The sequence below is a fragment of the Myotis myotis genome, unplaced genomic scaffold (assembly GCF_014108235.1).
Source record: "Myotis myotis isolate mMyoMyo1 unplaced genomic scaffold, mMyoMyo1.p scaffold_m19_p_17, whole genome shotgun sequence".
Lineage (NCBI taxonomy): Eukaryota > Metazoa > Chordata > Mammalia > Chiroptera > Vespertilionidae > Myotis > Myotis myotis.
In genome coordinates this window covers 22,768,159-22,795,317 of record NW_023416321.1, presented here as the reverse complement: position 1 = coordinate 22,795,317, position 27,159 = coordinate 22,768,159, and the positions used below count along the sequence as shown (strand labels likewise).

At 36.8% G+C, this 27,159-nt stretch overlaps 1 protein-coding gene across 2 annotated transcripts in view; it reads right to left on the bottom strand.

Moving 5' to 3' along the window:
• The window catches only part of AATF (apoptosis antagonizing transcription factor), an 88,684-nt gene that overhangs the window by 45,064 nt on the left and 16,461 nt on the right, over positions 1-27,159 (bottom strand). For both annotated transcript variants that reach the window (XR_004972814.1, XM_036340340.1), the window contains exons 5-8: positions 12,639-12,753; positions 11,269-11,470; positions 10,537-10,701; positions 9,106-9,189 (exon numbers count right to left, since the gene is read on the bottom strand). Coding sequence is in view for 1 of the 2 variants with exons in the window: in XM_036340340.1 (XP_036196233.1) it covers positions 9,106-9,189; positions 10,537-10,701; positions 11,269-11,470; positions 12,639-12,753 (566 nt within the window). In the remaining variant the exon portion in view is untranslated. The remainder of the gene's footprint in view (positions 1-9,105; positions 9,190-10,536; positions 10,702-11,268; positions 11,471-12,638; positions 12,754-27,159) is intronic.

Here is a 27,159-nt window from a genome sequence, read left to right as displayed (position 1 = left end):
AATATAGGCTTTCATTTCCCTTGGGTATACACCTAAGAGTGGAATTGCTGAATCAGATGGTAATCTATGTTTAATGTTTGAGGAACTGCCAAACTGTTTTCCAAAGAGGCTATACCAAATTACATTCCCACTATCAAGTAAGAAAGTTCCCAATTCTCCATATCCTCCCCAACACTTGTTAATATTTCTTTTTGACCATAGCTGTCCTAGTGGTGTAAAGTTGTATTCACTGTGATTTTGATTATTTGCATTTTTCTAAAGACTAACAATACTGAGCAGCTTTTCCTGAACTTATTGATCATTTAAATATATTTTTGGAAAAATGTTTATTCAGATTCTTTGCCGTTTTTTTGGACTATTTGTCTTTTATTATTGAGTTGTAAGAGTTCTCTATATATTCTAAATACCAGTCCCTTATCAGATATATGATTTGCAAATATTTTCTTCCATTTAATGGGTCTTTTCACTTTCCTAATGATAACTTTTCAGAACAAAAGTTTATTTCAATGAAATCCAAATTTATCTGTTGTGTGTGTGCTTTTTGTCACTGTGCTTTTGTTGTAACATCTAAGAAGCCACTGCCTACTCCAAGGTCATATAGATTTACTCCTATTTTTTCTTCTCAAAGTTTTATAGTTTTAGCTCTTATATTTAGGTATATGATCCATTACGAGTTAATTTTTGTGTAGGTATACAGGAGGGCTCTAATTTCATTCTTTAGTGTGTGGATATCAAGTTGACTTAGCATTATCTGTTGAAAAGACTATTCTTTCCTCCACTGAATTGCTTTGGCACCTCTGTCGAAAATCAATTGACCATAAAAATAAGGGTTTATTTCTGGAGTCTCAATTGTATTCCATTGATCTATATGCCTAACTCTGTGATTGGCAAACTGCGGCTTGCGAGCCACATGTGGCTCTTTGGCCCCTTGAGTGTGGCTCTTCCTAAGACTTAGGAGTACCCTAATTAAGTTAATAACAATGTACCTACCTATATAGTTTAAGTTTAAAAAATTTGGCTCTCAAAAGAAATTTCAATCGTTGTACTGTTGATATTTGGCTCTGTTGATTAATGAGTTTGCCGACCACTGTCCTATGTAAAAACAGTAACCATCCCATCTTTACTTTAGTACAGTGGTTCTCAACCTTCTGGTCCTTTAAATACAGTTCCTCATGTTGTGACCCAACCATAAAATTATTTTCGTTGCTACTTCATAACTGTAATGTTGCTACTGTTATGAATCATAATGTAAATATCTGATATGCAGGATGGTCTTAGGTGACCCCTGTGAAAGGGTTGTTCGACCACCAAAGGGGTTGCGACCCACAGGTTGAGAACCACTGCTCTAGTACTTCCTTTACCTATACTCAGTTTTATCATTTTCTTTTTCTTTTTTAAAAAAATATTTTTATTGATTTCAGAGAGGAAGAAGAGGGAAAGAGAGAGAGATAGAAACGTCAATAATGAGAAAGAATCATCGATCGGCCGCCTCCTACATGCCCCCCATTTGAGGATCAGGCCCACATTAGGGATAGGGGCCACAACCCGGGTATGTGCCCTTGAGTGGAATTGAACCTGGGACCCTTCAGTCCGAAGGCTGATGCTCTATTCACCAAGCCAAACCAGCTAGGGCCAGTTTTATCATTTTCTACTGCAGTGTCACAACGTATTCCCCAATTTCACCCTATTTGTAAGCTAGATAAAGCTCATGAGGACATGACTTTGCTTTGTTCTAGCCCCTAACACAGCTCCAATAGAAACTTCTGTGATGATGGAAATATTCTGTTTGCACCGTCTAATACAGTAGCCACTACTTGCACATGTGGCTACTTAGCACTTGAAATGTGGCTAGTATAACTGAGTCAAGAGCTGAAATTTTAACTTATTTTATTTTAATTCAATTTAAATAGCTACATGTGGCTAGTGGCTACTGCATTAAACAGCACAGCTTAGAATAGTAGTCACTCAATAAACACATAATAGGTACCCAAATATTTGTTGAATGAATTAATGGAAGGAAGAAAGAAATTTGAAGGCTTTTCTTCTCCTTTAGCATAAAAAATTTCGGAGATACACAAAAAGCAGGCCATAGCAAACGAACCCTCAAAAACTGGAAGTCTTTTCTAACCTGAAATAAGTTTCAGTGGATATCTCAATCTGGCTTCTACCAGTGACTATATTCTTGAAAAATAGAGAATTTATATTAACCCAAGTTTATATCTAATAGCATCTCTTAGAGACCTTTACAGGCTATGAAAAAATGACTTTAGGAATTAGATCAGGTGTATGTTGAGAGAAATACCAGTATGCTAATAAATGTTTGAACCATATTTGTGATAATACAACACTAGAGAACTGGATGTATGTTTTTATATCAAGGACCTGATTGCTCTCTTTCACCACTTATCTTCTCCACTTAAATTTTAATAAAGCCATACTCTTAAAGAGGAGCTATATGACTACACAAAATTGCAGAGTACCTTACTATTGTTAGATGACACAAATTCCTTGGGCATTGATTTTGTCTTATTAGTCTTTATAAGCCTAGCATCTGGTATAATAAATGTTAATTGAATGAATTTCATAATTGCACAAAAGTGATACATGTGACTTGTCAGAGTGCAAATGGATACACTGGATCTCTAATTTCCTAAACAGATATTAATCTGAAAAGGAAACTCTCATGTGGATTTTTATACATGTCAGGTCAAAAGGCAGCATCATGTTCTGGAAAGAAAATCAAACTGGGAGCAAGAACACCTGGGCTTTAATGTCCTAACTCACTAAGTGGAGTGATCCTACACTAGTCATTTATCTTCTCTAGGCTCATTTGTAAAAAGACAAAACTGTCTTTTAGTTTGGACTTGATGGCCTTCAAGGATGCTATCTAACTTTAAAGCAATTATGTTCTAGTCTACATCCACAATACACATCCCTTTATAAGATGCTTATAAACTTCCCCTTTCTATGCTAAAACTTGTCCCTATAATTTACTTTAAAGAAGCTATACATTGAATATGATTTAATAAGAAGACACCATGACTACTTAGTGAACTGGTAGTGTGCCCCATTTCTTGAGAAGTGCCAAATTATAAAATGCTGCTGGAATCCTGGGCTTAATTTACAGTCAGCCAGCTGACATTGTGCTTATTAGTATAGAAAAGACAATTTTGGCCATATGTTTGCTTAGTAAACTCCCATGACCATTTGTGTTTAAAATGTTTCTTCAATAGTTCTAAGCCAATTCTTATCTCTTTCCCAGCTGGCTCGTAAAGTGTACTGTTTTAGTCTCTGTTCTGAGGTTTTACCTTTGTTAAATGAAGTAGTAATACTGAAATCATGCTCTGATGTTTATTAAAGCAAGGAAACTGAAAGAAATGAGGGTCATTCATGTGTACCTTCCCTTGATGCTGCTTTCATGAAATTTCGGTCAGACCTTGCATTTAAAATGTGGCTTTTGGCCTCTTGTCTGTGCATCCTCCATAATAGTGAGCCTACACTAGCAAATAAATGCCAATACTGATGTCGTATTTGGGGCTAAACATTGACAGACGGACAATGGCAGCTTAGAAAGCAGAATATAGCTCAAAATTTGTACATATGGTTGCAAAATAATCTTGTAATTATTAAAACTGGGGTTTACTTGGACATTAGTATTTAGTTCGTTTTGTTTTTTAACACCTTTACTATACCTCAAAAAACTTGACTGATTCTCTGCTATATCTTTAACCAGAATTGCAATTTTCAAATTTATGTACTTCATTTGAATGTCTTCTCTAAAATCGCCAGTAAGGCCTATATGTAATAAGTTTTACTAAACTTTTAAGAAACACATTTCAAATAATAGCAACATTTTAAAGTAAAACTTAAAAGGAAATACTACTCTGAACACAGGTATCTGTTTTCCAACAACTAATTAAAAGGAGCAGTTTCAGATCAAACTGAAAACATATTATTAACCATCAACTGAACCACTAAAGATACATGCCAAAAGTAAGAATGTCCCATTGTATTAGCATTAACCAGAGAAATGGCTTCAGACATCTCTTATTCACACTAAGATCTAAATGCATACAATTAAAGCCACCAACCACATTAACTGTCCATATTAATCACTCACCAATTTAATTAAGGTAAACCATCTTCTCAGAAAGCTTACCTCTTCTCTATTTCTTAACATTATCAATTCTTATAGTTCACCGCATCAGTAATTACTTCTTTGTGGCATTATCAAATGTCCTGGATACAAAAATCCAATGTGTGGTAAGATCAGTTATAGACATGTCCTGATGGCATATAAAGGGAGAAATTTCACCCATCAGAGTGGTCATCAAAAGTGCAAAATCTATTATGCCTTTCTCCAGACACTCCTGGTTAAATTTAAAGTGACAGGACAAACCAGATCAAAACTAAACAAAGCTAGAAGCAACATACAAAACCCTAATGAACCCTTAGAAATCCAGATATCGATCTGTCAATATCTAAGCTCAATTAGGCCTTTCAGAACAAAATACCTCATGAGGTGACAAGAAACTAGTTTGAAGTCTTGGCTCTGAGAAGAATAAAACGAGTCACTTTCCATAGGTTACAGCTAAATACAGTCATTTCTCAATATGGAAATCTTGTGAGGATTAAATAAAGATGTAGGCCAAGTACCTATCTAATTAGTCCAGGAGCTGGCACACAACTAGTGTTCAGTAAATGTTAGCCCTTCCTCAATTGTTTAAGAACTCAAATCAGACTGATCAAGTCAAAGATCAACTGATGGCTTAAAAAACAAAGTAATGAAAAACCTTAAATGGTCATCTAGACAACACATCTTTAAAAAAATTAATGTTAAAAAGTAGCAAATAGGATCATGAAAATGAATAATAGATGTTGAAAATATTTCTCAATGGCTCATCATTCACGGCCATTTACAACCTTCACGTTTTGTGAAATCATCTTCTGGGATGAGCTTTGACAAGAAATAGGCCAAATGCAAACTAACCCCACTTGAGAGTAACAGCACCTCTTGTAGCAGGTGAACAGTTTCTCTGATAAAAGTTTCACCACCATATACTTCAAGCTTTCAGCAATCAGGTTCCCAAACAAACCAGTAACACAACTATAAAGCTAATTTTTTTCATTAGAATTGTTAAGAAACAAGAGTCCAATAAATCATTTACCTTTTAAGGAAAAGACACTACTTTCTAACACACATAATATTTCTTCCAGGTCTAAGGAAATGAAGCTTATTTATTCACACGCTGAAAAGTAATACTATAGTGAAGTCTTTTTATGACTCGAGGATGAAATATTAAAGAAATAAAGGTATGGAAAGAACAGGACTTGGTCTAAGAAGTCTTGAGATCAAGTACTAGAGTTGCCATTTACTGTATAACTTTCAGAAAGTTACTTAACCTTTCAGGGAATCAGTTTCTTATAAGGTTCTTTTCACCTCAAAAATGATATAATTGAAATGCTGATACTCTTCAGATATATATGTTTGTACCTTTATTAAATAACACAGACATATTTTAAGGTTGTAGTAACTTAAGACCCATTATGAAACAAAGAGAGTGAGTGAGTGTGTGTGTTTTGGGTGTTCTGACCCCAAACATTATTCTCAGTAGTTAGGGCATTTACAAGCCTCGTGACACCTGAATTAACCAAGTAAGCCTTTAAACCCCTACAATGAAACATTAAAATTCAATGTGGCTATAATCTCTTCCTTACAAAACATGGACCCAAAGAGTCTGGCTTCAAGTATGGTTTAAAAAAACAAAAAGGTGAAATGTATTATAGTCACCACCCAGCTTTTCCATATGATCACATAAAAAAACAAAAAAAAAACAAAAAATAAAAAACCGCAAATGAAAACTCACAAGCCCGTTGTAATACATTGTACCACTTCTGAATGCAACACTTAGCTCAGGCTTACTACCCTGACAAATAAAGGAAAGCACTTTATGAAGCCAATTTAATTGGGAGGTGACAGAAAACATACAGCCATTTTCTTTAGCCTTATCATCAAATTGGCTTCAGCTCCAATCTCTGGCAAATCCCACTCAACAGAAGAAATTAACCAGGTCAGCAGAACAGGTGCTACGTTGTGTCTGTCAAGGGCCTGGCATCACCACAATTACTTGTACACAATGAAGCAGTAATCTTTACAGATCATCTCTCCCAAGAAGCATATTGGGAAGGGGGAGGAAAACTGAAGGGAGGAGGGGGAACGTGGGAAGGACAGGAATAGGAGGCAAAGAGAAAAGGCAAGAAAAGAAAATGAATGTGCAGCTGCCTTGAGGCTCAGCAGATGTCGGGATGTGATGTACGAGGCTAGGATAAGCTGTCGTAGCCTGCTGCCAAACAGTGGTAAGTGATTAAAGCCTGCACAGTTCTAAGCACCATATTTAGAATCTGCGGGGTTTCAAGACTTGCACCCATTCCTTGCTGTGCTGCCAGATGTTGGCAACCGGTCCAGTTCCTACTGACTGTGCATGGATGGCAGCAGTTGGTACAGCAGCAAAGCAATCTGGAATGCTTCCGGAGATACTGTACATTAACAAGTGTCACCCATCATTCACCTTTACAGAAGGCTGAAACAACTCCAATTTGCTGCCACTTCCCTCTTGGGAAACAGCCAAGATAAAGTTGCGCCTGGCAGTCCCATTTGTTTCACTCAGGTGTTTCAGCTGCCTTGCTGACCTCTATTAGTTTAAGTTTTAATTTAGATTAACCCCAGCACCCCAATTAACCGGCAAGGGGAAAAGCTAAGATGTGACTAGTCATAACTCTGAAATCAGAATTTACCGAAGTTAAAATTATTAATTGGGATGAAGGGCCAATCAAGTAATGCTATTTCTTTTTAAACAGACCTCCAGGCCAAAATCCCCCCCCCCCTTTTTTTTTTCAATCTTTCAGGCAAGGGAAGCAATTCTTTCCCATAATTTCAGTTTATTTTATTAAGGCTATTTAATTTATGATATACTCTCCATTGAATAATGTACACTTCAATTAATGAAGACTGAAACATTTTTGATTGTCTCCCCTGATCTCATGCAACTATACACCATTAATATCCTATATCAGGTATTTCCTTAGACATTCTAGAACAAAATAGAGTTCCCTACTCTTCTGACAAATGGATATAATAAGAGAAGAAAATGAAAAAGGAATCAGGACCTCTGACTAAGAACACTTGAGGTTCCACCAATCCTCTTTCCTCTCATTACTTTTAAGACTCACTATGGTAATAATTTTATTGAACACCACAGAGTGAATAGGAAGATTAATAGAAAGTTTCTTTCTCTTTTTAGGACAAAACCAGAGGTATCTGCAATAAAGAATCACTTGTTCTACTGGGTTCACAGTGTAATTTTCCTAAGTTCCTTCCTTCATATTCCATGTACATAATACAGTCATCATGGTTAAACCTTCAACAAGCTATTGCAAAATCTTTGCAAAAGTTAACACACTAAAAATTTAGCAGAGAAAAAAAATTATCTTGATAAATAATGGTTCAACAAAAACTGATATATCACTGCTGAGCAACCTCCTCAATTCTCTAGAGCTAGAAAGTATACATCCTAAAGCACATTTCATTAAGAAATATGACTTATCAAGAGACCCAGGATTATAGGAAATTATCTCAGTTCTTTAGAATAGTTCAAATGTTTAGTCTACCTCAGCATTCATTAACATCATTAAAAAGAGCATCATGCTAAGAGGTATGATGTCAGGGAAAGAACTGGCGGATGTTTGTGAAGAGATAGTATTGACAGTGGAACCACATTTCAACTTCTATCAATTCTTTCTGTCTGCAAAGCACTACAATCTATATATCTCTATATATAAAAGCCTAAGTGACCGTTATGACCAAACGACTGAAATGACCAGTTGACCAATCGCTATGATGCGCACAGACCACCAGAGGGCAAATGCTCAACACAGGAGCTTCCCCCTGATGGTCAGTACACTCCCACAGCCAACCTCCAGTGTCTGGCCAACGTCCCCTGGTCCCTCCCCATGGCCAGCCATCCCAGATCTGCCCTGATCGGGACCACCGGCCAACCTCCTGCAATCCCTCCCCCTGGCCAGTCCCTCCCCTCAGCCGGCCAGCCAACCTCCTGTGGTCCCTGCCCGTCCCTCACCCCCAGCCAGCAGGCCCCAATTGGCCTAGCTCCATGGTCGTCAAACTGCGGCTCACGAGCCACATGCGGCTCTTTGGCCCCTTGAGTGTGGCTCTTCCACAAAATACCACGTGCGGGCGCGAGTACAGTGCGATTGAAGCTTCATGGCCTATGCGCAGAAGTCAGTTTTCGGCCTGAGCAAGTCTATTTTGAAGAAGTACTGTTGATACTTGGCTCTGTTGACTAATGAGTTTGCCAACCACTGGCCTAGCTGATTGGGATTGGGTGAGATGGCCCCAATCGGCCCTGATAGCTGGCCAGGCCTCTAGTATTATTATAATCAACAGTAGCAATCTCAATACATACTTAACTGATTTGAACAGGCACAAAAATAAAGACAAGAGACTTAATAAGTAATAGAACCAGAAGTACAATTAAAGAATTCTGAGATCCCAGGCCTTTAGCTCCATATTCTGATATAATAGTAATAAGAGGCCCGTTGCACAAAAACTCGTGCAAGAGTAGGCCTTCCTTCCCCCGGCTGCCAGCACCAGCTTCTCTCCGGCACCCGGGACCTGGGTTTCTCACCGGCCCTGGCTTCATCCAGAAGGACATCCGGTCTAATTAGCATATTACCCTTTTATTATTATAGATAGGACAAAAACCAAATAACTAACAAAAAATCCTCCATTAACATTATCAAAAACGGTTAAGAAAGAATAGACCTGACTCAAAGTTGAAACTGTTTTACAGATAATTCATAATCTGTAACAACTAACAAAGTAGCTGTAGCTACCTTCATTTCAAAAAGAAAAATATAAGACAAAAGAAAAGCAACAGATCCAGAACTACACAGTAAGTTAATTCTGAACACAGAAGTTTTAACTCCCTGTGTGACTCTATCCCCAAACCTTTTGGTCAGAGAAGTCTACCAGCTGTTTTAAAATGCTAAAACCTGACTTGTAACAAAAGAAGAGTGTAAAAATCATACCTGGTGGTAAAAGTCATCATCATCAAAGATTTCTTCATCCAAGTCCTTCAGGTGGGCATTGGCAGGAGCTTGAGGAAGAATCTCCTATATCAATAAGAAGATAACCATTAGGTTATCAAAGTAATGTGGTACTATAAACATTCAAAGCACTGTTTTCTGTAAGATATAAAGAGCTCTTAAAATTAAAGAACAAAAACAATCCAATTGAAAAATAGGCAAAAACATAAACAGGAACTTGACAGAATAAGAACCACAAATAGTGAAAAATCATTTGAAAATATGTTTAACTTCATTCTAATTAAATATATGCAAATTTACATGAAAAGACATCATTTTTCACCTCTAAAACTGGCAACACTCAGTACTGGAAAACACAGCTGATAGGACTGGAAATTACTACAGCCTTTTTTGGAGGCAATTCGGCAGCATTCATAGGGATTTAAAATGCATATTCTCTTTAATATTTCTACCTCGAGAAATCTATCCATATGTTCACACAAATACAAAAATATAAATGCTCAGGAATGTTTACTATAGTATTATTTTTAAAACTGGAGATAACAAAAACATCCATTGTTTGAATAAATTATAGTACACATCCATACAATAGAATACTCTAGCCATTAGGAAAAATGAGGTAGGTCTCTATGTAATGATATGGAAAAATATCTGGGATATATTAAATTTAAAAAGTTGTAAGATTTTATAAATACTTTATAACATTTTATGTATTTATATACACATACATATCGATATCATTTAGTTTAAAAGAAAAGGCAACCACATTTTATATATGTATATTTATGTATCTTGCTGTGTTTATATCTTTCTGTGTCAGCAGAGAAATATATATATATGAATGGAAAATAACCCGAAAGCATGTTACAACTATGAACACTGGTTAAATCTGAGAGTAAAATTTTCAGACTAGGAGGAATTTTACTTTTCATTTAAAATTCTTCTGAACTTAAGAAAGTATTAAATATATATTTCTACTATAAATAAAAGAGTTTCCTTTCAACAAAAGAATGTGACTATTCCAATTTTGGATCCATTTCTGGAGTATCCAAACATCCAACATCAAGCCTAAAGAACACACTTACTTCAATACTGACATTTCTAAAGAAACTGCTTTAAAAATGAATTTTAAAGTTTGGATAACAAATGCTTCCATTACCAGACTCACATCAACTTCAAAATTAAGAGAAGACTACACACAAGTTAAGAATAGCTCCATACTTTAAAAACATTTAAAAATCATTTGAAAAGAAAACACATTTCTTAACAATCTAGTAGTGTTTTCCCCACTTTCTTTCATTAATTTTTCATATCAAAAGTAATACCTACAAGGAGGTGATCAGATTTTTCAGTTAATTAACCTCACAGAAACTGCTCCCCATAATCATCCTGCACGCATCACAGAGTTCTTACCGGTTGCCCTGGCAAACTCTCTGGGACAGGCTGCGCTGCTGGCTCGGGTTTGCCAAGAACTTGGTAGATAGAACGTTTGGTCTGTGTCCTTCGAAGTAATCTTTCTTTGTCCATTAGAATATGATCAATCTGAGTCAAGATTGAGCGTTCAAAGGCACCAAAACCCTGCAACAACATTAACCAGTGTCAGATAATGCAGAAAGTCTGTGCTGAAGGCAGTTACATTGGTTTCTCTATCTTTCTGTGATGGCAGAGAAATAGACAAACCTTCTTTCCAGAGAGACTTTCTGTTAAAGACTGAGTTTGTGAATGGCTGTAATTGTTCTCAGAAAAAAAAAAAGTAGTTAGTAGATTATATTACTTTCCTACACCCAGAGTTTAACTTCTGCTCCTTTAATAATAATTGTTTAACATCTGTTCTTTTAATATTATTGTTTAACATCAATTTTTTATTTGTATTTCCAACACTTGAACACTTACAAGGCCACAATTTCTAGAATAAAATATTCTTTCTAATAAAGTTAAAATCGCAAGTCTGAATGGTATAAACACCAATGGTAGGAGTTCAGTAAATTTTTTTCTACAGAAATGACTGATTACCATAGTGACATCATCCATACAAACGAGCTGTAGTTCCAATTTCTTAGAACTGCTTCAGGTTGCCACAGCATGTTACTCACACATGTGCGCGCGCCCACACACACACACACACACACACACACACACACTTGCCTTCCCCAGTTTTCCAGAAGCCAGTTTGGTTTTGTCATGCCACTTCTGAAGTGTGCGGTTCCTGTAAACTGTGAAGTCAGCAAAACGCTTTGCCATAAAGCCAGGATAGTCATCCATTTCCAGCTTCCTCTTTGGTGGGGCCCTTTTCTGCTTCTTCTTCTCTCCTACCAGCTCTTCATCTTCACTTGAAATCTCCTCCTCACTAGAAAACCAGGAAGAATGAGTCCAATATAAATAAACATTACCCACATAAAAAGCTAGACTTGCATGAAGTTGAGAGTATTTAGGCCTTCCCTATTTGTCTACATGTTAAATAGCACCACAGATGTGAGAATGGATTTTCTTTTGTTTGAAAGAATATTCATGAGGTCAATCAAAACCTCATTTAACTTTTCAAATAAATATAACTGATTTCAAAATATTTCTTAAAAGGTAAGCAAATCGTAAAATTACATGAGATTGCAAAAACATTATTAGAAATGCGTATGAACCAAGCCTATACTGGTTACAAGAAGGTCTTTAAAACTTTAAACATATAATCATACTTTTATGACATTAATCCCCAAATCAATAAAAACAAATGCCTCCCTATAACCAATTGTTCAGGACAACTAAATAATATTAGTTGAACCAGATGAAGAGAAGATGAATGTGAAGAAAACTCAAAGGGATAGGCAACAGAACTGGTATTAAGCCCCAATATTATATGCAACTGCCATGAGAAAGTAATACAACCTCCAATTATATAGCCAATTGCACTCACTGGATTACAGATCCCAACATACAGTAGGTACTCAATACATGTGAGTTTACTACTTATCCCTCCAATTCCATAGAAAAGAATGAAGCAAAGGGTAAGCAAAAGAGAAAGCAGTAAGCAGGTACCATACACAGCAGGCTCAAAGAGGCAGGGAGATGCTTCACTGAATGTGATAATTTCAATAAAGGGGTTTATTCTACTGTTTCCTGAAATTTTCCACCCTTCAAAATAACTTCTTCCCTCATTGAAAAGAAGATGATTGTGACCAGAGATTCCATGATATGGGCACAAAGTGCTTCATAAACATTAATTAAGCATTGACATTAAAATGTGCTTTAATCTACTAATTTCAATAGCTCTATAGAGAAGGCAAGTCTTTTGCTGAAGTCACAAAGAGAATGAGGCACAACTAAGTATTAAAATTCAAAACTTAATTCCCAATTTTTGTGCTATCCTGGCCAACAGAGCAGGTAAATATAAGTGGTTCTATTTTACTAACATTTAAGTCTGATATCTGCATGGAAAGGATTTAGCTTTCTTTTTCATAAATGATGGGAAACTATTCAGATGAAAAGAAAATAAGCAACTCCACAGTTGCATTCCTCCTTACCTTTCTGCTTTGGGCTTTGTCCCATCTACTAGGTACCTGGTGTCCGGGTACTGGAAGAGCAGCTCTTCCTGAAGATCTACCAATGACCTCAACAGTGCTTTAAGTGCCTTGTGGCCTGGGAAACAAAGCACAGAGAAGGAACAATTGTCATGGCTCCTGAGCAGTTCTGGCTCAGGGTAAGAGTTGGGGCAGGTACTAAGAACAACAACCCGAAGAGGAAGGCATTATTAGTATTTCCTTTTGCGAACTCTGTTTTTCAAAAATATATTCTTACCTGGCTTTCCTCATAGCCAACAGGAAGCATATATAAAAAAGCTCATCAGGATTCAGTATATAGTCTATGGCTAAGCACTTCAGAATAAAAACTGGCCCTCTGAGAACTGAACTCTTACCTTCTTTATCAGCTTAGTCCTACTAAAGAGGCTAATGACACTGGTCATCACTATTTATGTGTTGATAGCACTCAGACATCTCTCCTAAGCTCAAACTTTCACATTTCCAGCAACTCCAAGAAAATCTTCACATGGATGCTCCATCACTCCTTCATATATACCATTTCAGAAACAGAACCTTTTTCTTCCTAATACTTCTTCCTTGTCTGATTTTTTTCTTCTCTGTTTAACGTGTTTTCATAGGTCACTGACATTTTGGTGCCCTTATTCTATACATTTAATTGATTACATTGTGTATTTTTCACACTAATAGTTATCTCTGGCCATGCTTCTATCGCTCCTTCCCTTTTCCCCTTAAATAACTGCAGTCTTCTCACAAGCAACCCTACTTTCATTTAGCAATCCCTACATTCATTTTTGTTTTACAATCCACACTAACTTCAGCTTAAGTGATTTTTGTAAGTCTTGTTCTATCATTTCTGCTTCTACCCGACCCAGCATGAATAGCCTCCTCACTATTTACATCCCAACTTGTTTCATCAATGGTACACCAACACCTGATTTAAACAAGCTAACCTTGCTGAGACAGCCTTCTCAGATTGGTCAGAAGGAAATCAATAACCCAATAGCTATGCTGTATTCCTTCAAATACTCTGCATATAAGACTACATAAATACTTCCTTGTTTAAAAAAAGACGCTTGATCACAGTTTTTCTAAATTCTGTATTCTAATCCTTTTATAATCAGTGTATATTCGTACCACTTGGGAACACCTGCAGTACATATTACCTGAAAAGTCCAAAATGCCTTGTGTTCCAAACCAAAATTCCCAATCTGTTGCTCTGACTTTTAAAAAACAAAATAACAAAATTTTCAAAAACATGGAGACAACTTATACTCATGAAGAAGAAAAAAGTAATACAGCATTATCCTTCGGTTCTGTCGGCTTTCAGGAAATGGATTAAGTATAAACAAGATGATAACACAGGCCAGAAGGAAAAATAGAACAAAGATGTAACAACTTTAAAGTCTAAAATCAGTCAGTCTAAATGTGCTAAGTGTATAAGTAGAACAACACAAATTATGTAAATATATATGGGAAATTTTAAAAGGAATGAGTAGAACAAAGAATACAAATGATAACTACGAATATTAGGTTACCACAAATGGCCATCTGTGAAAAGACTCGAGAATTAATAAGAGATATCCCAAGTAGCTAAGGTTCTAAAGCAGCCGTGGGCAAACTACGGCCCGCCGGATCCGGCCCGTTTGAAATGAATAAAACTAAAAAAAAAAAAAAAAAAAAAGACCGTACCCTTTTATGTAATGATGTTTACTTTGAATTTATATTAGTTCACACAAGCACTCCATCCATGCTTTTGTTCCGGCTCTCCGGTCCAGTTTAAGAACCCATTGTGGCCCTCGAGTCAAAAAGTTTCCCCGCCCCTGTTCTAAAGTATATATTGTAGCAAGAAGATTAAGAAAATAGAAAAGACACTTATACTTGGAAGGAAGCCCATGAAAACGGAGAACTGTCATCTCATTCAAATTCTATGTATTAACCACTATTTTATAACTTCTTTTCTAGAAATGTCTGTATCTTAAGAGACAGGGCCCATATTTTCCAAAGTGAAACCACAAATCAATCTTACATCTGCACACTAGTTTCTAAAATTCCCAAGACTTAACTTTGAAAATATTATGCTAAGTGAAATAAGCCAGTGACAAAAGGGCATATACTGTATGATTCCACTTACATGAGATACCTAAAACAGTCACATTCATAGAAAGTAGAATGGTGGTTGCCAGGGGTTGAAGGGAAGGGGGAATGGAGACTTACTGTTTAATGGATACAGTTTCAGTTTGAGATTATGAAGAAGTTCTAGAGATGGATATTGGTGATGGTTGAATAACAATGTGAATGTACACAATGGTACTGAACTGTATACTGAAAAATGGTTAAAATGGTAAATTTTATGTCATGTATATTTTACCACAATTAAACACTTTAAAAAATCCCAAGACCAGAGTATAATAAATAATTCTACCATCCTAGACAAAATAATCAAAAAGAACGGGGGGTGGGGGGGGGGGGAGAAAAGGAATATTATTCAGCCTTTAAAAAGAAGGAAATTCTGACACATGCTACAATATGGATGAACCTTGAGGACACTATGCTAAATGAAATAAGATAGTCACAAAACAACAAACACTATATCATTCCACTTAAATAAGGTACCTAGAGTAGTCAAATTCATACAAACAGAAAACTGAAGGGTAGTTTCCAGGGGTTGGGGCAGAGGGAAATAGTGAGTTGTTGTTTTAATGAAGTGTAAAGATTTTTAGCTTTGCAAGATGAAAAGGTTCTAGAAACTGGTTGTACAACAATGTGAATATACTTAACACTACTGAACTGTATACTTAGAAATGATTAGTAAGGTAAATTTTATTATGCATTTTTTACCACAATAAAAAATTTAAAAGAACAGAAAAGGCAAGTGCCTGTCCCTTACTTCCACTAGGTACCATGTGTCATGTTCTAAAATATGAAATCAAGAACCATGCAGGGAAGAAGCTGCAGAGCAGTCCATAATGTTTATAGCTGCTTGCCCCCAACAAGCAAGTCATAATTTGACTCTTACATGTAACATAACCAAGAATTGTGAAAACATCCAATGAAAGCCTAGTACTTTAAGGGCCACTCTCAAATAGCTATACAAGCCCTTTTATTTTGTTCAAGTCAGTTTTTAAAAATCCACTGCAGATATATTAGACAGCCTATCAATCCAACAAGAAAGCAGAGAGCCAATATCAGTAAATCAAAGTGTGCCTTTCTGTTAATACTTTCTCATATGTTCTCATTTTATACACCCCTTCACTCAGTCAGAAAGTAGCCCTGAAGTATTTAAGCTCCATTCAGGGATAGCACCACCATGCATCAAAGTGTCAAGAGACCTACCAGAGATGAAATCTGCAATTCTGTGTTTCTAACCACACCAAAAAAAAAAAAAAGTTTATCAAAGTAAAGTCACTAGTGGCCAACACATGGACAACGGACAACTTCCTATAAAGAGATTTAGAAGAAAGAACCCAATCCTCATTTCTTTGCAATAAAGGGCCACATTTCCTCCTAACAAGATTTTATGTAAAACCTGAGGAGACAAGGAGCAATCCTTTGCTGGACGTGGTAGGCCTCCTCAAAGCCACAACTGACAAAAGTGAGGAAAGACTCTCTCTGGGAGGCTCAAATCTAACAGTGAATTCTTCCCAGACAAAACCAAAACAAACCCTCTTTATCATTCATATAGGGCTGAATTGTTTGTTCAACCCTATAAATTATAAAGAGAATGGAATCAACAGTTTCTAATTCACTTCTAATTTTTCACCCATTACTGTTACAGTTAAGTTTTTAAAAGCAGCAAAGATGCATATACTTTCTTCACTCTCCTTCTTCGCAAGTGGTTACAAAAAAACCAAACAACAACAAAAACAACAACAGAGACTGTCAAAGATATATGTTTATTTTGTCCTATATGGTCAATTTCCAGAAGAGAGCAAGAACATATGCCTCACCGTGTTACCAAGATTCAACCTAAGCATCTAGGCACCAGCTTTAGGAATAATTTTCCAAGTAGATAATAAATAGAAAGAGTGCTTTACTAATGGTCAGGAATCCCACATTCTAACCGACACTATCACTAACTAGTCATTTTATATACTGAGTGGACCAGTGTAATCTTTCAGTCTCAATTTTCTCATCTATAAAACACAGATAATCCTTTGCCTGTTTATCTCACAGAATGAAAATGAAAAATAACAAATTTTTTTTTATATATTAAGGTATTTAAAATTTTTTTTTTAATATATTTTATTGATTTTTACAGAGAGGAAGGGAGAGAGATAGAGAGTTAGAAACATCAATGAGAGAGAAACATCGATCAGCTGCCTCCTGCACATCTCCCACTGGGGATGTGCCTGCAACCCAGGTACATGCCCCTGACCGGAATCGAACCTGGGACCTTTCAGTCCGCAAGCCGACGCTCTAGCCACTGAGCCAAACCAGTTTCGGCTATTTAAAAATTTTTAATGTTATAAAGATGGAAAGAATATTTCCATAAAAATCATCATTTCACATGGTGAAAATTCTTAAGCTCTGCTTGTACTGATCTATAGCACTAGGGCTGAGCTAGTACTCACAGTCCTATATGAAGTATTCATTTGCATGCTACCCATATGCAAGCATTCTATATAGAAAATGTCACCAATCTAAAAACCATTTTCACCTAACAGCTTTATTTTTCCCCCTGATTCATCTAGGCTGTCCAACAAAAACAAAATTGTAGGCAGAGAATAAGTTTGGACATGGGTGCACAGTTCATTCATTAGATTATAACCCAATACATAAAACTTTGGTAAGGGGGTGGAGGTAGAATGGGAAGAACAAATATATAAAGTAAAATAAAGCTTACCTTATCAGTTTTTAAATATCTATACCGTTATTTTTAAAATAATATGCAAACATACAATTATTTATGTACAATAAACTGCCACATTCCTATTACCCCCAAATAAACATATTGAACTAGAATGTACATATTACAAGGGCATTTTTTTTTTTTCTCCCTCAAAAGTAACTCTAGAACTAGAGCTAAACTATAGGTCAAAATGACACACAATATATTGGCCTGAGAACAATACTTCTCATTCAAATCCACACAAGCCTGCCACTTGCACTAGTCATCCCAGGCAATTAATCCCCCAAGAAAGACGTTTGATTAAATCTTTTCAAGCAAATCCTTTGCTTTGCTTTTGTTAGTTCACTTCTTGTCAACATCTATTAAAATATGCCTTTAATTCTCCCACAATCTTAAAAAACACCGATTCCACTGTCTTCAACTTTAATCAACTGTATGGCCGGCATTTTTCATTTCATAATAATGTGCTGCTTGGAATTCAAGAGGCAGGCTCAGCATCAATCATCTGGTAAGAATTTTTCCACTGCAATAAATATGCAAATGAGGAGAGCCAGTCAGTCGTATTTCAGGCCCGACTTGCTAGTGTTTTAAAAAAGACACAAATTTATTAATTGCCGGTGGCCAGAGGAATCCTATTACTTTGGGCATTGATTACAAAGCTGTGTGAGTGATTATTGTGCAACTCGCGGGCTACCCAGGCATGAGGAAAAATTATTAAAGCAAGGCAGAGATTATCAACTCAGAATAACAATAAGCCTTAACATTTAGGCCCTAACTTCTTCAACAAAGAATTACGTGAAGGCTCCACTGTATCATAATTCCAAATTCTGTCAGTATAACTGTTTGGGCTTGTACTTTATTCCCCAAGCAGAATGGTGTTACCAGTAAGAAAGAGTGCTGCAGGTAACAAATTCCTTAACACCAACCATATGGATGAGTTGTTAGCATTTCCCATGTGTGTCCAACTAGAATTTTTATATATCCATATATGAATACATATATACAGGTGTGTGCACATCCTGATTCCCAGATATAGATACATGGCTGTGTTATCATTGAGGACTGTGGTTTTAACTGGAACAGTAAAACGAGTACTGCCCCAGTGTGTTGGCTGGTTCTGTGGACCAAAAGCAGAATTTTTTTAAAATGGTACAAAATAACCACCAGGATAACGTTTTCAAAGCAGAGCATGGAGACTTCTATTCTAAATCATGACGGCTAAGCCAAAAGCAGACTTGGATTTTCATACCTCTGAGGGTACCACAGTAGAAGGCATGCAATCTATGCAGAGGTCTATGGAGAAAAAGGTTTGATAGGCTAATACGGAATGCAAAGTGTTTTTGTGAGAAACATTCAGCCCAAGACATATTAAATCAAATCAGAAGGAGGACTCAGTGGGCAAAACTTATTTTTTTCTCTTAAGAGAATGATGTGGGGAGTTGGGGGAGTAAGTGAAAGTTGAAATAAGGGAGAGATGAAGAGACATATGATAAAATATATATTGGGTGAGCCCCTAACAGAAAGAAACAAAAAGAAAAAATCCTTAACATCTTACATTACTGCCACACTAAGTAACATGATAGATAGTGTGCATTTGAGTTCTGTGGAGGGACATCCCACTCAAGCTGTAATTTCTGACCAGGCATGAATTTATAAGGAGGGGAAAAGAACTGCAGAATTTCTTAGGTTTCCCTGAATACTCTTTCAAACACCTTGATGAAGTGTGTCAATAAATCCTTAAAAAGCCCTATAGGACACAGCAATCTAACTGATCAATGTACTTCCCGAAATCCACTACAGTTACCTTCCACTTCATAGTTACAATCTCTATTGCTCTGGAGTACTTCCCTAAAAAGGGAAATTGATTACCCCCCTTTAAAAAGAAAGAGTAACCGCTCAGAATATGAGGTACTTCAAATCCAAGTTTATTTACAAGTAATTGTTGAACTGTCTAACAGGAGTTCCCAGGGAGAGTGGGGATACTCTCACTTTTATCTGATTAGACTTTTGAACTGTTTGGATATTTTATATGCATATATTACTTTTATAATTTAAAATACTATTTAAAGTTAATTTTAAAGTAAGAGAACTTATTAAAAATAAAATTAGAAACACAATCCAAGCCACCCTCTCTTTCATATAAAATAGTCTGACCCATTCACATTAAAAAGCCTTTAAATAAACAGATCCTTAGGTAGTGAAACTATCCCTAACTAAACGCCAAAATTCTCCATAGAGTACCGGTCTGGAAATAACTCCTTTGAAAATCGGGATTCAGAGAATACCTTTCTGAAAATGAGGATTTCCATGCAGAATTAATCACTCCTTTCTCAGTATCATTCATGTCACTGCTACCACACTTATACTGTATCATGAGTCTGACTTCACTGCACTGTTAGCTGCTTGAAAGCAGAGACCTCACCCTGTCACTCTAGCATCCAACACATCGCCTGGGCCATAAAAAGTATCCTACAATATTTTAGTTCCAGAAAAAGGATGCCTAAGTCACATGGCAGAACATCTTATTACACTATCATTTCCAAATCTAATGCTGACAAGCAAACAAACTGTGGACTCCATATCTGCTAACGGTGATAAATATGTATCCTCCACAAGCTGACCTTTGTTAACAGAAGCAAAGTAATCGAACTGAACTTTTCCCTTATTATAATATACCAACTATAAATGTATAGGTTACTCCTAAGAGTCTCAAAACCATCTTATCAGATTTAAGAACCTAAAATTGTTACAATGTATTCTCATGAAGATTTAGTAGTTATCACCACGTAGAGGGATAAACTAAGGCTCAGACAATAAAAGTTAGTTTTCCTTTTTTTAATATTAGGAAGACTAAGCATTATTTATTTGCCGACTCAAAATGAAACACTTTGAGAGGATGCTTTCATGTAAACAAAAAAACACTTAAATGATTTATGCTTTAAAAGTGGTTTACCCATCTCTACACCTTACTATGAGCTCCCTGAGGCAAGGACTATGAACCTTGGTATGCTTGGTGTTGGCAAATGATGGACTCTATGTTGCTGACTGAATAACTAAAAAAATGACACTGTAATATTTTTCTTGGCACATACTTTTTGTATGTGCATTTCAAGTCATCAAAGAACTAACTATAAGTGCAGAATTTATTTATATAACCTTTTTAGGAAGAGGGAAACAAATCCTTTGGCCATAGAGCTACAGTCTAAGAAAAGACTGTACTATCACTATGAAGATTAACAGTTAACACTAAGAAGCTACTAAGGAGCAGGCACTAGCCCCTAAGCACTTTGTATGTATAACTCAATGTTATGTCCAGCCCTAGCCGGTGAGGACAACAACCCTTTGATTAGTTACTATTATTATACTACCACTAGAGGCCCGGTGCATGAAATTCGTGCATGGGTAGGGTCCGTAGGCCTGGCCAGCGATCAGGGCCGATCGGGACCAGGGCCTCCCTTCCCCAGCTGCTGGTCAGGGCTTTCCTTCGTTCTGCGCCGCCCCCTGGTGGTCAGCACACGTCAAAGCTAGCGATCGAACTCCCAGTCTCCCGGTCAAACTCCCAAAGGGACAATTTGGATATTAGGCTTTTATATCTATAGATAGAAGATTACTGGTATACAGATGAAGAAAATGAAACACTCCTACAAGCTTAAAAAAAAAAAAAGCCTGCACATTTTTCATTTTCTAGGTCAATGTATATATATGGGTACAAACTACCTGGAAAACAAAGTGTAATAAAATTTCAATTACTAAAAAATGACAAAACTGTCTTCCCTTACACAATTAAACACACACACGAGGCTCTGTTACAATGTTATGTCCAGCCCTAGCCGGTTTGGTTCAGTGGACAGAACATCGGCCTGCGGAATGAAGTGTCCCAGATTCGATTCCGGCTGAGGACACATGCCCGGGGTTACAGGCTTGATCCCCAGTAGGTGTGTGCAAGAGGCAGCCAATCAATGATGCTCTCTCATCATTGATGTTTCTATCTCTCTGAAATCAATAAAAATATATAGAAAAAAGAAAAGATAGCAAAGTATTGCTTTTAAAGAAAGAAAAAGTAGATTTATATTCATTAACATGGGAAGATATAAAGCATAATCTCATTTATGGCTTTTAAAAACGTTTAAATTGACATAAAGTATATGGAAAGATATATACCAAACTGCTAAATATAGCTATCTCTGAAGAGCACTATTAAGAGTAGGGAAAGGGGGACTTGCTTGATCTCTGTTACATATTTCAGTATTGTTTGGGGGCAGGAGGCAGTACTATTTGAAATTTTTTTTTTACTACAAACAAATTTTATTATTATGATTTTTTAAAAGGTAATAAGATTAAATAAATATATTTCAAAATGCAGAGAGGTCTTCTAAGGTAGATGTAATTCTTTCTGTAAACAGAAAATCAAACAAGGAGAAACATTAAAATAAAAAGAGGAAAGATTAGAGGTGGCCAGAAGATTGATTGACAAGGAGAATATCCACTCCTATAACTAGTTTAAAATTTTCTCTGTACAATTCCCAAAATAAATACCAAGGACCAATAAGTATAAGGGAAAAATTGTTTACCCTCATTAAACACTGGGAAATGTAAATTTTTAAAATTGTAAATTAAAATAAGCAGAAACCATTTTCCAACTATCAAAGTGACAAAGATGAAAAGATAAAATCCAGTGTTGACAAGGAAAAGGGAAACAGACATTCATGTAAAGAATGTAAGAATGTGAACGAATATAACTTTTCTGGAAGGCAACTTGGCGATACAGATCAAAAGCCTAAAAATTTAGTATATACTAATTCCACATACAGGAATTTATTTTATGCAATAATGTAATCATGGATGTGAATAAAGATTTAGTAACAATGATGTTTATTGTATTATTTATAAAAATGAAAAACTGGAAACAATCCAAATGTCCAACAATAAAGAACTGGTTATATGATGGGAAGTCTATGCTAGCATTAAAAATAATGCTGTAGAGCCCTGGCTAGGTAGCTCAGTTAGTTAGAGCTTCATACCCATACACCAAGATTTCGGGTTCCATCCCTGGTCAGGGCACATATAAGAAACAGCCAATGAGTGCATAAATAAGAGGAACAATAAACTGATATATCTCTCTCTCCTTCCTTTCTTCTCTCTCTCTCTCAAATCAATAATAATAATAATAATGTTGTAGAATAATATTTAATGACATGGAAAAATATTCATGATCTCTGTTAAGTAGGAAAAAACAGATTGCAATATAGAATATAGGTCCATTTTTGTTCTAACTATACACCCACAAGGGGGAAAAAACTAGAAAAGATACACATACCCACACACCAAAATATTAAAAGTACTTATCTCTAGCTGCTGGATCAGGGAACATAATTTCCTTACTTTTTTGCTTGGCCATTTTCTGAATTTTATATAATGAATATGTACTACATTTATAAGAAAAATAAACCTGTTTATCTATTTCTTTATCACTTAAAAAATGTCATATCTGCCTATAGTAGAGGAACTAGGTCAGGTGATCTCCCAAGGGCCCTTCTAGCTCTCTTACTGAAAAAACAGTATGCAGGAAAAACCTTTAGAAAAATGGAAGGATACATTTACTACTTGCACTCTAAGCTTCTGTTTTACCACAAATTCATCTCCGTAGCTCTCCTGACTTCCTTTAAGCTTTGATCTTTATTCCCTCACACTTTCTTGGAAAAAATAAAATAAAATAGTTAAACTATAGGTATAGTGATTGGCCAAGAGCAAACCTGTTTCTGTACTAGCTTTACATCTAATGGTGTGACCTTAACTAGTTACTCACTAACCTGTCCAAGACTTGATTTCCTCACATGTGCAGTACAGTTATTAGTACCTATTTCACAGGCCGCTGTGAGAACTAAATGAGACATTTGTGAAGAACTTAATACAGTACATGGGGAGTAGTGCACAATTAACAGATGGAAGCTATTTTTATTATTTTTAGTGTATATGGGCATCTAGCGTTATACTTCAACAATACTTACAAGATGGACTTAAACTGATTATCCCAATTCTCAAAATATCACATTTGATGGCTTTCTATTCATGTTCTTATATCTTACTAGAGGCCCATGAGTGGGGCGATTGGGCTGGGCTGGCCGCAGGGAGAGGCCGCGGGTGGTTGGTGAGTCGACCCTGCCTCCAATTGGGATACGGGGTGCTGATCAGGGGTGAGGCCAGCCAGGGAAAGGGGCCGTGGGCAGTTGGCCGGCTGGCCCCGCCCCATGGTCGAACTCCTGGTTGAACTCCCAGTTGAGGGGACAATTTGCATATTAGCCTTTTATTATATAGGATAAGTCATACTGAAGACACCAGAAATGCTTTATAATTATTGGAGTAGAACATTTGTCTCTGCCCTTTCCCCAACCCTCACCATAGCTGACATTTATGTAGCCCAGATTATGTACCATCTGTAGGATGTAAGAACCTTTAAAAACTATCTGAGCCCAGCTGATGTGGCTCAGTGGTTGAGCACTGACCCATGAACCAGGAGGTCATGGTTCAATTCCTGGTCAGGGCACATACCCGGGTTGCCAGCTCCATCCCCTGTAGGGGGTGTGCAGGAGGCAGCAGATTGATGATTTTCTCATCATTGATGTTTCTCTCTCTCTCCCTCTCCCTTCCTCTCTCTGGAATCAATAAAAACATATTAAAAAATATTTTAAAATAAAACAAAACTGAACAGCTTCTCTACCTCTAAAAATTCCCCTTGCAAAAAAACAGAATGAATAGCTAGTAAGAACTTTTCTCAAAATAGTAGCAATTTGGATTTATCTAGAGGCAAATTTATTCAACTGCCCCCAGAAAAAAAATCTGGTAGATTTGAGACTAAACACTCAGCAAAACAATCAATGTTATATGAAAGGTAATTAAAATTTATCAAAGCACTCAGCTAGAATCCAGTGTTGTCCAAGTACAACAAATTTTCAAAGCAAATCATTTGGGCAAACTTATGTGGGGATAGGTTATAAATAATAATTATAATAATCAAGAGAGAATTATGTCTTAAAGGTATCATGATACAGACTATCTCTAAGATAATTCATAAGTAACATTATAGCCTTTTTTTCCCCTCTCACCGCCTGCTATCCCTATCCCATCTCCTCTCCTTGTCAAACTTCCATTAAGACTTAATGGAAAAATAAATCTACTGAGAGAAAATATATACACATTAAAATGTCTGGAATAATACATCCCATGTTGTTTTCTCTGAGGAGGAGGTGTAGGGATTTGGAAAACTGGGAGAACTTTTACTTTCTCCTTTACATACATCTATACTGTTTATGTTATTTTTTAAATTTTATTTATTGATTGACTTTGAGAGAGAGAAAGGGAGAGATGGGAGAAAGAGAAACAATGATTTGTTGTTCCGCTTATTTATGCATTCATTGGTTGATTCTTGTATGTACCCTGACTGTGAAGCGAACCCCCAACCTTGGCATATCAGAATGACACTCTAACCAATTGAGCTATCTGGCCAGGACTTATATATATACTAGAGGCCCAGTGCACGAAATTCGGGTCCCTTAGCCCAGCCTGCACCCTCTTGCAATCTGGAAGCCCTTGGGGGATGTCCGACTGATGGCTTAGGCCCGCTCCCCGGAGGGCTCCTGGAGGGGAGCGGGCCTAAGCTGTCAGTCGGACATCCTTAGCACTGCCACAGAGGCAGGAGAGGCTCCTGCCACTGCTGCTTCGCTTGCCAGCCGTGAGCCCGGCTTCTGGCTGTGGGAGCACACTGACCACCAGGGAGCAGTTCCTGCGTTGTCTGCCCCCTGGTGGTCAATGCGCATCATAGCAACTGGTCATTCTGTGGTTTAGTCGATTTGCATATCAGCCTTTATTATATAGGATTAATGGAAGAGCATAAGGAAAACTAAATTAAGTCCTATAAAATCCCTAGCAAGTTTATAATTTTAGGGAAAAAATGTCTACACTTTTGAAAAACACTTTGCAGCTTCGCACAGTATTTTTAAAGTAGTTATCACCATTCTCTATTAGAAAAATACTATTAGAAAAATACATTATGAGTAGATAAGCATTAGCCATGGTGAAAACTGAAAAGAAGGAACCTGATGAACCAATGAACTGATTTCGTGTTTCCAACTGCTATTCATATCCCCTTTCTCTTTTAACTGTCTTTCATTCTTCAACTCCCTTTATTTTAAGAATAGTTTATTGATTTTTTTTAGACAGGGAGAAGAGAGAAACATCTATGTGAGAGCGTAACATCACTCTCCTGCCTCCTGCAGGCCCCCAACTCGGGGGTCAAGCCCACAACCCAGGCATGTGCCCTGTCCGGAATCGAACCAGCAACTCTCTGTGCACGGGACAACACCCAACCAATTGAGCCACACCAGCCAGGGCTACACTCCTTTCTTATACACCAAGAAGGAGACCACCTCTGGCTTAGACAATGAGAAACTTGCATCTTGCATTTTTACCATGTAAATAATGCACAGATCCTGCGGGAACATGCCAAACACTAGGATTCTTAATTAATGGAGCTCTTTAATGTGCAAATCAGGAACAAATGGCAAGTTCTGACTTGCATTGATTATGAAAACATTAATTGAATGAGCAAGACCCTAAAAAAACCCCACACACAACAGAATCCTAAGTCTTTGAAGAGACCAAAAGAATACAAAGCTCTCAAACCAGACAAGTCTGACCAATGTCCAAAATGCAAACCTAAAACAGTGCTGCTCACTAGTACACAATGAATTAAAAAATCAGAAACAAAAAGCCAACAGTTTAATAAGAAAGCAATCACTATAAAAGCATCTATTCCACCAATACTTGCATTAAGCAGAAAAACGAGTGTTGACTCCAGAAGCTCATAGACACTGCTTTAAGGAGGGGAAAAAACACACTCTCTATATCCACACTTATATGTATATAGGTATAACAAAACAATGCTGTCTCTTTAAAAAGAAATTCATCCTATATAAATTATAGCCATAAACTTTTCCTGCAGTGCAGCCTAATTAATTCTTGTTCTATACACAAAGGGAAATGCTGGGTGACAAATGGGTGTGAGGCCAGAAAGCTGCCAGGTCTGCAAAACATTTTCTACTTCAATTTATAAGCAATTTTGCAGTAAATCATCAACCAGAACCTGGAATCTCAGGAATCTCTGAGTGTCCAAACCACATTATATCATATCACTTATCAAAGAGAGAAGGAAAAAGAGTTTAAAGACATCTCATTTTTCAGTTCTAACCCACATCAAAATCTAGAAGCTCTGTGTAATCTATTATTCTCTTCTGGGTAAGGTTTTAGTACCAAAGATATATATTTCAAGCAAAAATGACATTATAGGTTGATGCAGCTCATTCTTCCATCCCTAGAAGTACTGTATCACGTATCCATTTCTATAAGAAATATTCCCAGAGTTTTCTGGGAATCAGCACACAACTATTTATAGCCCCTCCCTCAATCCAAGCAAAATGTTCACAATCAAGCCAAACTGCAGAGTTCAGCGGTGAGCCACTGTGGAAAAACAGGTGGGATACACTCCAAGGAAATGAAGCTACTGAAGAGGAAAATAGAAACTACAAAGAAAGCAGAGCTGCCCCTATATAGTCAAACCCTTCCCCAGCCCCTAACCTCTGCCAGCCATTGATCAGCTCT